Raw genomic sequence first — 13,418 nt, forward strand, 5'->3', positions numbered from 1 at the left:
ACCTGTTCTGCCTGCCTCTTCTCCTCTGCCTGACTCAGGAGGAAACCTTCGGCCAGGGCCACCGCCTGGGAACTGGTCTCCGGCCCACATCCTCTGACCCAGCCCTGCACTTCCTGGGGCAGGAGAGTCAGGAACTGCTCCAGGATCACCAGGTCCAGGATCTGCCTCTTGGTGTGCCTCTCCGGCTTCAGCCACTGGTTGCAAAGTCCATAGAGCTGGCTGCAAACCTCTCGGGGCCCATCAGCCTCATGGTAGCGGAACTGCCGGAAACATTGGCAACATACTTCTGAGGTCAGGGTGTTCTTAGCCAGGTCCTCTGGCACTGTCCTTTCCCAGAATTCAACACGACTCCCAGGCTGGATGGGATCGGGACTTTTCCTTGCTCCTTTGCCAGTTCCAGGTCTTTTTGGGTCCTGCTCTTCCATCTCCTTCCCCTTCTCTTGGGCCACCTCTGTCTATGAAAACATGCCTTCATTCACTGGGCTATGAAGAAAACCTTCTTCCTGAGGGGATGGAGAGAGAAAGACAGTGTGTGCCAAAAGGAGAACACGTACACACACACACACAACCTCCACCCCACCCGAACCCCAAAATAAAAAGAAGCAAGGAATATACAACAAATTCATCCAGAGAATTGCCCTGGCTTGCAATGCTCCCCGCCTCCCTCCCAAGATCTAAACACTTCTCTCCCCCATAAGACTTACTTCCAAGGAGACCTCCCGGGATCCGGCTGCTGCAAGGCTTTCCCCTCCTCCTGCAGCTTCTCTGCACCCCTCCCAGTCCTCCTTCGCCCTGCAAATGCAAACCCCTCCCCTTCCCTGGGAAAAGCCCCTCCCTCTCCTTGCTCAGCCTCTCTAGCAAGCCGCTCAGTGCTTTTAACCCTTTCCGTGTTGCAAAGGAAGGGGAAAGGTGTCCTGGAGGAGCTTCAGCCGGGCTGCCGTCAGCCACGCCTTGTGCTGCTCAATGGGGCTGCTCGGGAGTAACTTTGGTGCAGGGGGTTCTGCTCCTCCCGGGGTGTCCCGGGCTGCTCAGAGAAAGGAGGCTGCAGCTGGGTCCCCCCTCCTGAGTCCCCCCCCTCCTGGAATAAGGACTGTCAAACTCAATTGGGGGGGGGGGGAGAAAAGGGGGAAGTTTAGTGATGAGGGCACCAGGCTCTTCTTGGAATAGGCCATCTGGCATTTCTGTTGCCCCCCTGGAGAGAAGACCTCTTTGGGTCTCCTGGCCCTTCCTTGCAAGTCCAGGGAAATGCTGAAAGCCTCTGTGGAGTCAGGCAGGCGAGGGTGCACAGCTGGTGGGGGGTAGCCAGGGGGCTGAATGTGAGGACCCCCGCCCTGGAATATCCCTCCCAAGGAACCCCAGGTTGGAGGAAGGGGGGGTTCTCCTCCCCGTAGGGTCTCTGCTGGGCTGGCCAACCTCCCAGTGGGGCCTGGAGATTCTCTTCAGATTACAATTGATCCTCAAATTCTCCCTCTGGAGAACAGGGCTGCCTGGGCGGGGGGGGGGGGGGACTTTCCCTTTAAGGCAGTATGTCTCCTGGAGGACCCTCCCCTCCTCGGAAATTCACAATTCAGCTTTAGCCATTTCCACTCCGTCCATCTTCCAGGAGCTCCGCTCAAGTCCCTTCTCCCTCCTGTCCACCACCCACCCACCCTGCAAGGCAGACCAGTCCCAGAGGGAAGGCTGGGCCCAGGGAGAGTCAAGTTCGAATTCAGACCTTCCTCCAGGCAGCTGGCAAACCTGAACTATTCTCTCCCCCCCCCCATCCCTCTTCTCAGGGCCCTTCACTTCCTCTGCTGCGGTTGCCAGCTCCAGGTTGGGGAACACCTGGAGACTGAGGTTGCGGATGGGATCGATTGGGGTTTGATGCCACAGAGTCCCCCGCCTCTGCAGTTGCCTTTTCCCCCAGGGGGGCTGATCTCTGTGGTCTCTGGAGAGCAGCACTGTTATTCCAGAAGATCTCCAGGCCCTCCCTGGAAGTTGCAAACCAAACAGGAGGAACACATAAAGCTGAGACACTGGAGAGACCTGTGTTCAGTTAACATCATAATAATCAGTTAGTGACACTCAATGAACATTTGGAAAGTTCCAAAAGGTTACTACAGAAAAATTAATTTGCTTACTAATCAATCCTCAAAATATATGGAATCGCATAGAATTCACATAGAATCATGTAAACGCTTACAAAAATATAGCAAAGATAAGATTAAACAATGCAAGATGCATGAGCCACCATGAGAGTCCACCGTTTACTGGGATTTTTCGTCCTTGGTGGAGTGTCATTGTGACTCATGCATCTTGCTTTATTTAATCTTATCTTTGCCATGTTTTTGTGTTTATGCGATTCTATGTGAATAGTGATAGTGCTTTGAACTTTCCGAGTGTTCATAAATGTTGAGTGTTACTGATTATTACTATATTCACAGAACAGGGGTGTCTCTAGTGTCTCCTCCCTGGAAGTCAGCAATCCCGTCCCAGTTGAGGCACAAATCCCATGGCAGCCCCAATCCCCACCCCTCCCCCTCCTTCCCAGGTCTCCTGCAAGGCCCTGCCAGGAGCACAACCCCAATGGTGCCCAAAAGGAAACCAGCACCAGCAAAAGGGGGGTGAACTGGACTCTCCCCCACCACCAAGCTATGCTGGGCTTCCCTCGATTTGGCAAAAATTGCCCCATGTTTAATGAAGAGCCGTCGGGTATGTTGCTTTTAAAAGAAACTCTCTTTGGGAAATAGCTGGAATGGATTTTATAGTCACCGTTTGCACATTAAATAGTGATCCATTTGCCATCTTCTGTCCAGAGCTTTCAGCAACCCGTCAGACTGTTAAAGCTACCAGCTGTAAAGATGTTTGGTTCAATGCACCAAAGCTGACCCATCTTCTCCCCAGTCTGGGCCTCCTGCATGCAGCCTCTTTTGGACCACACCTGCTGTGCAGACAAGGGATGGGTCCCAGCGGAGGCTATGCCCAGGGACCAGGTGGCTTGACAGAAAGGGCAGAAACGGGTAGACAGCCTGATATGCAATCACTCTAAAGCATCTATAGCATGCTTATGAGGCAAAACACCAGGTCCGGATGGCACACAGCCAAGAATTCTGAAAGAACTCAAAGTTGAACTTGTGGATCTTCTGACAAAAATATGTAATCTTTCATTGAAATCTGCCTCCGTTCCTGAGGACTGGAAGGCAGCAAATGTCACCCCCATCTTTAAAAAGGGTTCCAGAGGAGATCCGGGAAATTACAGGCCAGTCAGTCTGACTTCAATACCAGAAAAGTTGGTAGAAACCATTATCAAGGACAGAATGAGTAGGCACATTGATGAACACGGGTTATTGAGGAAGACTCAGCATGGGTTCTATAAGGGAAGATCTTGCCTCACTAACCTGTTACATTTCTTTGAGGGGGTGAACAAACATGTGGACAAAGGAAACCCAATATATGTTTTTTACCTTGACTTCCAGAAAGCTTTTGATAAAGTTCCTCATCAAAGGCTCCTTAGAAAGCTTGAGAGTCATGGAGTAAAGGAAAGGTCCTCTTGTGGATCAAAAACTGGCTGATTAATAGGAAGCAGAGAGTGAGTATAAATGGGCAGTCTTTGCAGTGGAAGACGGTAAGCAGTGGAGTGCCACAGGGCTCAGTAATGGGTCCCTTGCTCCTTAACTTGTTCATCAATGATTTGGAGTTGGGAGTGAGCAGTGAAGTGGCCAAGTTTGCAGATGACACTAAATTGTTCAGGGTGGTGAGAACCAGAGAGGATTGTGAGGCACTCCAAAGGGATCTGTTGAGGCTGGGTGAATGGGCGGCAGATGAGGTTCAATGTGGCCAAGTGCAAACTAATGCACATTGGAGCCAAGAATCTCAGCTACAAATACAAGTTGATAGGGTGTGAACTGGCAGAGACTGACCAAGAGAGAGATCTTGGGGTCGTGGTAGATTACTTACTGAAAATGTCAAGACAGTGTGCGATTGAAATAAAAAAGGCCAATGCCATGCTGGGAATTATTAGGAAGGGAATTGATAACAAATCAGCCAGTATCATAATGCCCCGGTCCCATTTAGAATACTGTGTGCAATTCTTGTTACCGCACCTCAAAAAGGATATTATAGCAGTGGAAAAAGTGCAGAAAAGGGCAACAAGAATGATTAAAGGGTTGGAACACTTTCCCTATGAAGAAAGGTTAAACCGCTTGGGGCTCTTTAGCTTGGAGAAACGTCGACTGCAGGGTGACATGATAGAGGTTTACAAGATAATGCATGGGATGGAGAAAGTAGAGAAAGAAGTACTTTTCACACTTTCTCACAATACAAGAACTCGTGGGCATTTGATTAAATTGCTGAGCAATCAGGTTAAAATTGATAAAAGGAAGTACTTCTTCACCCAAAGGGTGATTAACATGTGGAATTCACTGTCATAGGAGGTGGTGGCGGCTACAAGCATAGCCAGCTTCAAGAGAGGGTTAGATAAAAATATGGAGCACAGGTCCATCAGTGTCTATTAGCCACAGCGTGCGTGTGTGTGTGTGTGTGTGTGTGTGTGTATGTATGTATGTGTGTGTGTGTGTGTATATATATATATATATGCCATTTTGTGACACAGAGTGTTGGACTGGATGGGCCATTGGCCTGATCCAACATGGCTTTTCTTATGTCCTTAGCTGCGCTGGGCAGGGCATATTTCTAGGATGGAAAACCACCGCCTTCCCAAGATTGCCCTGTATGGCGAACTCTCCACCGGCCATCGAAATAGAGGGGCACCAAAGAAGAGGTACAAGGACTCCTTGAAGAAATCCCTTAGCACCTGTCACATCAACCATCACCAGTGGTCTGACCTAGCCTCAGATCGCAAAGCATGGAGGCACACCATCCACCAGGCTGTCTCTTCCTTTGAGAACACACGCATAGCTGGTCTTGAGGACAAAAGGAGATTGAGGAAGAATCGCACTGCTATAGGACCAACCCTAAATCAGACTTTTCCCTGCAGCCACTGTGGCCAGACCTGCCTGTCCCGCATTGGTCTTGTCAGCCACCAGCGAGCCTGCAGCAAACGTGGTCTATTGCACCCTTCTTAAATCTTTGTTCGCGAAGCCAAGCCGAGAGAGAGAGAGAGAGAGATGCTTATTAGAAATATGTGAACCCACGCAAGTGACTGCTGAATGAACGGGATAATAGGACACAGCTGCAATCAGACTCTAATTCTGCAGGGGGCAATAAAGAGACCTACAAGTAGACTCCAGCTCTCAGCCATCGTACAGCACTGCAGAAATATCTGGAATATGGGCCTCGATCCCCTTAAATTGCCACCCTGTCAAGGAGCCCAAGCCGGGGCTCTCTGCGTCTCCACGGCCAGAGGTTCACAACAAAGCACATCTCAGCAAAATAGAGGTTTATTAAATCCTTAAAGAACAATCTTGATATGAGGCAAAATAATCTCTGTAGTTTAGCAGCATAAAAGAGGAAATCTAACTTTTCTATCTAATACATTGGCACATGGTGTTAGATGGCAGAATCTTAAAAGTCTCACAGCCTCAGAGTGGAGACCTAAGTGTTTCCTAGGTAGCTCTTCATTGCAATGTGACCTTAGCATAGTTCGGGACTCAGTCCAGCAAAATCATGAAGCTAGCATGGCTTCTCTCTGGTCTCTAGATCTAGGCTATCAGCCCATAGGACAGAATGGACTGCATTATGTCCTACAAGCCCATAGGACAGAATGGTGTCCATTTCATCATATGGGCCAATGGGATACAAGTGAGTCCATTCTGTCCTATGGGCTGATAAGATAGACTAGAGCCCACTGTGTCCTATGGACCCACAGGACAGAATAGAGTCCACTCCATCATAGGAGCCAACTGTAGCCTAATTTGAAAAGAAAGAGTGAAGAGTATTTGCAGTTGGAAAAGGGCTTGATACATTTTATAGTATCCGTCTGTTTATCTGCTGCTGTTGAACTGGGCTCTCCCTGCTGCGAATAAAGATTCCTTTTGTGTCAGGTGATGAGAAGTCAGTGCTGCTGTTTGCCTCATAAACATCTCTCACAGTTTTCGGTTTGGTTCACAGATTATTGATGTGGACGGTCAAACCTTCTCCCTCATGGAGTATGTAGCTTTTCACCGGCTCCTGCAACCCCCCACTCCTTGGCACTGTTTGTTTGGGGGAGGGGGGAACGGACTGTCCTGAGCTTCTTGCAATGGGCCCTGAGGAGAGGCTGTGGAGATCAGGAAGCCCCCAGGAGAACTCGTCAGCAGGGAACTGTCTCCCTCAAGAGATCAGTGGCCGTCTGGTTGGACTCTCACCTGACGGGGCTGGCAGTGGGCGAGAGGGAGAAGAATCAGCCAATGGCATGCCAGAGACAGTGCAAGCCAATCTTGCGTAGCCCACATCCAACCAATGAAAATCCACAGATTTGATACTATGGTAGCGCTAAACGATGCACGGGATGGAGAGAGTTGACAAAGAGAACTTTCTCCCTCTCTCAAATGACTAGATCTTGAAAGCATCCAAGGAAGCTGGCAACAATAGATTCAGTAGGGGAAGAGGAAATAGTTCTCTACACAGGGAGTGATTGAAGGCAAAATTCGCTGCCAGAGGATGTAGCGATGGCCACAGGCAGACAGCTTTCAAAGGGGATGACATGGATTCCTGAGGGAAACGTCTCATAATGATCACTACACAGCCTGATTACAGGGAAATTCAATGTTCAGAAACAGTCAACCTTTGACTCCTGGGAGGCCATATGAAGGGAAGAGCCCAGAAGGAGTCACTCAACAGTGAGATGATTGATCTGGATGGTCAACCCTTCTCCCTCGTGGAGTATGTAGTTTTTGACCAGCTACTGCAACCCGCCACCCCCCCTGCTCCTTGGCACTCCATCCCCTCACAAAGGGACCCTGAGCTGACCCTCCACACACCATTTCAGGGGGGAAATGGTCAAGGCTCTCCCCTGTAGTTCAAGGCACCTTACAATAACAAACGTCTCCCGTTGGAACCCAAAACACAACAGCAGGCCTTCATATCTCCCTCCCTCACTCCCTGAAGAGATACCTGGAATTCAAGTTTCCGTAAAAGCCTTGGCAAACCAGCAGGCCTTGAGGCCCCTCCTGAGGATCTCGGAGGGGGGCTCCACCCCCACCTCTTCCAGGAGCTCTGTCTACAGAAGAAGAGCCATGATGGAAAAGACCCAGGCCCTGAGAAGTGGCAAACGGACTGTGTGTGCCAAAACATCAGCATTTTGGTTCTTGTGAGAAGGCTTCTGAGCTCGTCTATGATCCTGGGGTGCTGATTCAGCTATCCAAATGTAAAGGGACTGTCCCTTTTGATGGCCCCCTTCTCCAAACTGTGCGATTCCGGGGCGAGTGAACCATGTCCTCAGAGCTCACTTCCATGAAGTTGTGTGGCTTGGAGAAGGAAGGGATGTAGAGGGACAGACCTTCAAGGGCCTTCACCAAGAAAAATGGAGGAAGAGGGCACTTTCTCCTTTAGGTCCCATAGAATAGATCCCCCTGGTCCAATCTTTTGTATATTTAGGGCAGGAGGGTTGAGAGGAGGTAGAAGCAGAAAAAGAGCAAATTCGGTGCCAGTACCTTAAAAACCAACCCCTCCCCCACAGTGCCGGATAGCCCTGGATCAAATCTGCATCGTACTTGATGGGGCCCAATTGAACTTACTGAGTTCTTGGGTTAGGGAACACAACCTGTTTCTTTCAGCCCAAGTTAATCCTACTGCCAGAATGCTTTTGGCTTCGAAGTGGGAAGAACCCCAAAAGCTCACAGCAGGTGAACTACGAAGGGATTAGGGTTGAGAAATCCCTCTCTATAACTACTTCTCAGAGAAAAATGTTTGTGAATTAAGGTTGCTGGCTGGTTACACTATATTTACTCCAGCAGCAGAGAGGCTGTAGATGTTCGTTACCTCAAATTTTCTATTCTTTCATAGGTTCTGGGAAAGGAACCGTTTCTGCCAGATCTGAAGATGTCAGAGTTAGATTGGCAGGTACTCTGAAGTAGTAATAATAATAATAATAATAATAATAATAATAATAATAATAATAATAATAATAATAATAATAAGTATTTATACCCCGCCCTCCCCACCGAGGCAGGCTCAGGGCGGCTTACAGAGCATGATACAGTATCATGGTATGACAATAACAGATAAAACAAATCAACAATATAATTTCAACCCGCTCAGCTTGATCCAATCAGCAACGGCTTGCAATGTCCGGTCCAGATCTACAGGGGCATCAGCAGCCCGGCCTCCCATCAATAGATAGAGCTGGGTGTCATCAGCATACTGGTGACAACAAGTAGCAAGTTTCACAGAGGAGGGGGACCTCTAAAAACAGCCTCCCTACTTGGAGTAAGCGCATTCTCAGCCTTTCAGAACCAACAACACCAGGTCCTTTGAAGGAACTCATCAGAAACAGCTTTAAGAAAGTTTCACCCTTTTCTGGGTTCTCTGAGGAACACGAGAGCTAGACTTGTGCCTCAGGCTCTTCCCACAGGCAGAGCATTGAGAAGATTCCTATCTTAGGTGGACACTTCGATTCTGGAAGAGAGATTAGCTGATTTTCAGACCGGGAAATCCCATTGCCCATCCTTGTTTTCTTCTCTGGGATCTTTTTTGGATTTTGAACATGGCTAATGCTCTTTCCAGTTCGAGCACTTATAACATTTATTTGTCAGGCAGCTTACAATAACATATGAACATATGAAGCTGGATGAAGGAACGGAGGGAATGCTTATTAAATTTGACGATGATACTAAAGTGGGAGGGGTTGCAAATACAGTAGAAGACAGAAACAGGATACAGGATGACCGTGACGGGCTGGAAAACTGGGCTAAAAACCAATAAAATGAATTTTAATACGAATAAATGTAAAGCTCTGCATTTCGGTAGGAAAAATCCCATGCATAGTTATGGGATGGGGGAGACTTAGTGGATCATACGCTGAACATGAGTCAACAGTGTGATGCGGTGGCTAAAAAGGCAAATGCAATTTTGGGCTGTATCAACAGAGGTATAGTGTCCAGATCACAGGATGTGATGGTATTGCTTTACTCTGCTCTGGTAAGACCTCACCTGGAGTATTGTGTTCAGTTTTGGGCACCATATTTTAAGAAGGATATAGACAAGCTGGAACGGGCCCAGAGGAGGTGTCAAGCATGCTTATTTCTATGTGCCATGATGATTCCTTAGACAAAGAGCAGATCACCATTCTCTATCGCCTCCCACCTCCTTTACAACCTTTGGGCAAGTAATAAATCCATCTGGCCCAAGGATGTTGATACTCCGGCTGTTGTGATGTGCCTCTCCCCCAGATTCACACAGTCAGTTCTTATCTGGTCCCAGGGAAGTGTGAGAAAGGGAGATGTTTATAATAGCCTAAATTCCTTAGTAATAAAAGAGATACTATGTAGTAACCTTTGAACCCGTGAATCAAGCTGCATCTGCATGATACACTTTGAAGCTATCCTATAAAGTAACTATGTAAGCCTGTGTACGTCATTACTTCCAAGGCTTGTGTCCTTGGTAAAGCTTCTGAGTTTCTTAAATAAAGCAACTTTTGATTCAATAACAAAAGACTGATTATTGAGAAATGTCGATGCTTGACAGGAGAGCGATGAGGATGGTGAGGGGTCTGGAGACCAAGCCCTATGAAGAAAGGTTGATGGAGCTGGGGATGTTTAGCCTGGAGAGGAGGCGGCTGAGAGGTGATATGATCACCATCTTCAAGTACTTGAAGGGCTGTCATATGGAGGATGGGGTGGAATTGTTTTGTGGCCCTGGAAGGTAGGACCAGAACCAATGGATTGAAATTAAATCGAAAGAGTTACCGGCTCAACATTAGGAAGAACTTTCTGACCGTTAGATTCCTTAGTGGAACAGGCTTCCTCCTCAGGAGGTGGTGGGCTCTCCTTCCTTCGGAGGTTTTTAAACAGAGGCTAGATGGCCATCTGACAGCAATGAAGATCCTGTGAATATGGGGTAGGTATTTGTGGGTTTCCTGCATTGTGAAGGGGTTCGACTAGATGACCCTGGAGGTCCCTTCCAACTCTATGATTCTATGAACAAACATTTCCAGTTGGAACCAAAAGGATAAGGTTTCTTCTGTAGAGTCAAGCCCTTTAAAGGAGTTGGCACCTTTTCTGGATACACTGCAGTCCAAGCTCTGCTCATGACCCGAGTTCGATCCCAGCAGAATCTGGGTTCAGGTAGACGACTCAAGCCTTCCATCCTTCTGAGGTCAGTAAAACGAGTACCCAGCTTACTGGGGATAAAGTGTAGACGACTGGGGAAGGCAATGGCAAACCACCCCGTAAAAAGTCTGTAAAGTCTGCTTAAAAGTCTGAACATCATGCTCTGACATCACCCCAGGGGTTGGTAACAGCTTGATGCTTGCACCTTTACTGAGATTACAGCCCTTTAAAGCAGCTGGGACCTTTTCAATACCTTTAATGGTCTGTGGTTGTCTTTTAGGTGTGAAATAGGAGGAAAGCTCTTTTTATGGGCTAAGTACTTACATGGACCATCATTGTGTGGGTTTCTTGATGCAGCAGAAGACTACCGCTCTGACTGAATCTCTTTCAGAGCTCCCAACATTAAAACTGTGTCTTCCCTGTGTGGGTTCTCAGTTGCCATCGAAGAGTGCTTCTGCAACAGCCTCTCTTTCCACAGTCTGAGAATTCAAAAGGTTTCTCCCCTATACGAGCTCATATACGCTTTTGAAAATCGTCACTCTTTCTGAATCTCTTTTCAACATTTGCTCCCCAGGCGTGGGATCATGGATTCAGCTGAAGACTGCCACTCTAAATGAATCTTCTCTCACTCTCTGAGCATTCAAAAGTTTTCTCCCCTTTGGATTCTCCAATGCAGTAGTCTGTCCTCGCTTCTTCTGGGACCTGTCCCATCGCCTGCTCCCCTTACCCTCATCGGGCTGCATGGGAGAACAGCTGCCACTGCAGTAAAGGAGGTTGATGGGCCAACAGCTCTTCAGGAAGTTCAGTGTATGTGTGTGTGTGGGGGGGGGAGAGTGGTCTCATTCAAGGGGATGGTGTCCCACCCTTAGGGCCATTTCCAAATCCCAAATGTGGCAAGCTGTGGACAAATACTTAGGATTCGAAAGGTTGTCCCTTTCCACATTTTGATCATTCAAAAAGTTTCTCCCCTGTGTGGGTTCTCTGATGCCTTTGAAGACTGCCACTCATACTAAATCTCTTTCCACACTCCAAGCATTCAAAAGGCTTTTCCCCTGTGTGGGTTGTTTGATGATATTGAAGACTGCCACTCCGACTGAATCTTTTTCCACACACTGAGCATTCAAAAGGCTTCTCTCCTGCATGGGTTCTCTGATGATTTTGAAGACTGCCACTCTGACTGAATCTCTTTCCGCACTCTGAGCATTCAAAAGGCTTCTCCCCTGTGTGGGTTCTCTGATGCTTTTGAAGATCGCCACTCATACTAAATCTCTTTCCACACTCCAAGCATTCAAAAAGCTTCTCCCCTGTGTGGGTTCTCTGATGCGTTTGAAGACTGCCACTTGTACGAAGTCTCTTTCCACACTCCAAGCATTCAAAAGGCTTCTCCCCTGTGTGGGTTCTCTGATGCGTTTGAAGATTGCCATTCCACATGAATCTCTTTCCACACTCTGAGCATTCAAAAGGCTTCTCCCCTGTGTGGGTTCTCTGATGATATTGAAGACTGCCTCTGTGACTGAATCTCTTTCCACACTCCAAGCATTCAAAAGGCTTCTCTCCTGTGTGGGTTCTCTGATGATATTGAAGACTGCCGATCTGACTGAATCTCTTTCCACACTCTGAGCATTCAAAAGGCTTCTCCCCTGTGTGGGTTCTCTGATGCTTTTGAAGATCACCACTCATACTAAATCTCTTTCCACACTCCAAGCATTCAAAAGGCTTCTCACCTGTGTGGGTTCTCTGATGACATTGAAGATTGCCACTCTGACTGAATCTCTTTCCACACTCCAAGCATTTATAAGGCTTCTCCCCTGTGTGTGTCCTCTGATGATATTGAAGATGGCCACTCTGACTGAATCCCTTTCCACACACTGAGCATTCAAGAGGCTTCTCTCCTGTGTGGGTTCTCTGATGCTTTTGAAGATTGCCACTGCACATAAATTTCTTTCCACACTCTGAGCATTCAAAAGACTTCTCCCTTGTGTGGATCTTCTGATGATGTTGAAGACTGCCACTCTGACTGAATCTCTTTCCACACTCTGAGCACTCAAAAGGTTTCTCCCCTGTGTGGGTTCTCTGATGTATTTGAAGACTGCCACTCCAACTGAATCTCTTTCCACACACTGAGCATTCAAAAGGCTTCTCTCCTGTGTGGGTTCTCTGATGCTTTTGTAGACTGCCACTTGTACGAAGTCTCTTTCCACACTCCGAGCATTCAAAAGGCTTCTCCCCTGTGTGGGTTCTGTGATGTATTTGAAGATTGCCACTCCACATGAATCTCTTTCCACACACTGAGCATTCAAAAGGCTTTTCTCCTGTGTGGGTTCTCTGATGCTTTTGAAGACTGCCTCTCATACCAAATCTCTGTCCACACTTTGAGCACTTGAAAGGTTTCTCCCGTGTATGGGTTTTCTTATGATATTGAAGATGGCCACTCTGACTGAATCTCTTTCCACACTCTGAGCACTCAAAAGGTTTCTCCCCTGTGTGGGCTTTCTGATGCAGTTGAATATTACTACTGAGACTGAATTTATGTCTGGTCTGTGAGTATCCAGGTTTCTCCTGTCTCTTTATTCTTTGATGCAAAAGACGCTGTGATCTATTTCTGAAATACTTTCTGCACTGAATGGATTTGCTTGCTTTCATTTTCCTGTGCTTTGGAAAATGTATATTCCACTGTCTTCCATCACGCTTCTCAGCCATACAGCCACCTTTCTTTCTCTTCACTCTGATTGGATTCCTGACATTTTTGATCAAGTCTTCATTTTTAACTTTATCCAGCATTTCCTGATGAAGTTTCTCACCCTCCTCATTCCTGTGATCATCCTCTGCTGGAATAAAGAGAGAGAAACTGTTAGCACTTGGGGAGGCTGGTAAAATCCAAAGGCATGTGTGGGACTGCAGGAGGAAAGGACTGATGGCCCTTTGGCTTCATCCAGCTGGACTGATCTTAGCCACCCCTCCACCTTCCCCCAAGAATATCTGGTATTTAAGGATACCTCTCCCACCCATGAAGAACTTCAGCTGAACTCTTGCCCAGAAGAAGCTTCTGAGCTTCCAGATTAAGGCCTCCCTCCCTCCTTACCCACCGGCCTCTATGATTGTACCAGACCAAATGTGGCTCAGAAGGGAATCAGCAATCTCATATGGTTATTTCTGTCCTGTTCTCTTGACATAAGAGTGAAGGTCACTCATTCTGAACCAACTCATCTGGGAAGGAAATATGCTCTTGGA

At 47.6% G+C, this 13,418-nt stretch overlaps 1 protein-coding gene across 1 annotated transcript; it reads right to left on the reverse strand.

Moving 5' to 3' along the window:
* Nucleotides 1–475: 475 nt before the first annotated feature.
* Nucleotides 476–12,997, reverse strand: LOC132571633 (gastrula zinc finger protein XlCGF17.1-like). The gene is made up of 3 exons (XM_060238432.1): nt 12,989–12,997; nt 11,254–12,389; nt 476–503 (listed from the first exon to the last, which is right to left on the reverse strand). Exons 1-3 carry the CDS (start codon nt 12,995–12,997, stop codon nt 476–478), a joined length of 1,173 nt encoding a protein of 390 aa, XP_060094415.1.
* Nucleotides 12,998–13,418: the final 421 nt, after the last annotated feature.

This window comes from Heteronotia binoei, chromosome 5 (assembly GCF_032191835.1).
Source record: "Heteronotia binoei isolate CCM8104 ecotype False Entrance Well chromosome 5, APGP_CSIRO_Hbin_v1, whole genome shotgun sequence".
Taxonomy (NCBI): domain Eukaryota; kingdom Metazoa; phylum Chordata; class Lepidosauria; order Squamata; family Gekkonidae; genus Heteronotia; species Heteronotia binoei.

What these genes read in the sequence shown, in the direction of transcription:
- LOC132571633 (XM_060238432.1), bottom strand. An exon ending in GGCAGTCTTCAATATCATCA is followed by an intron (nt 504 to 11,253) that starts AACAACCCACAC and finishes CCATCCCCTCAG; the next exon opens with GAAGAAGGTTTTCTTCATAG.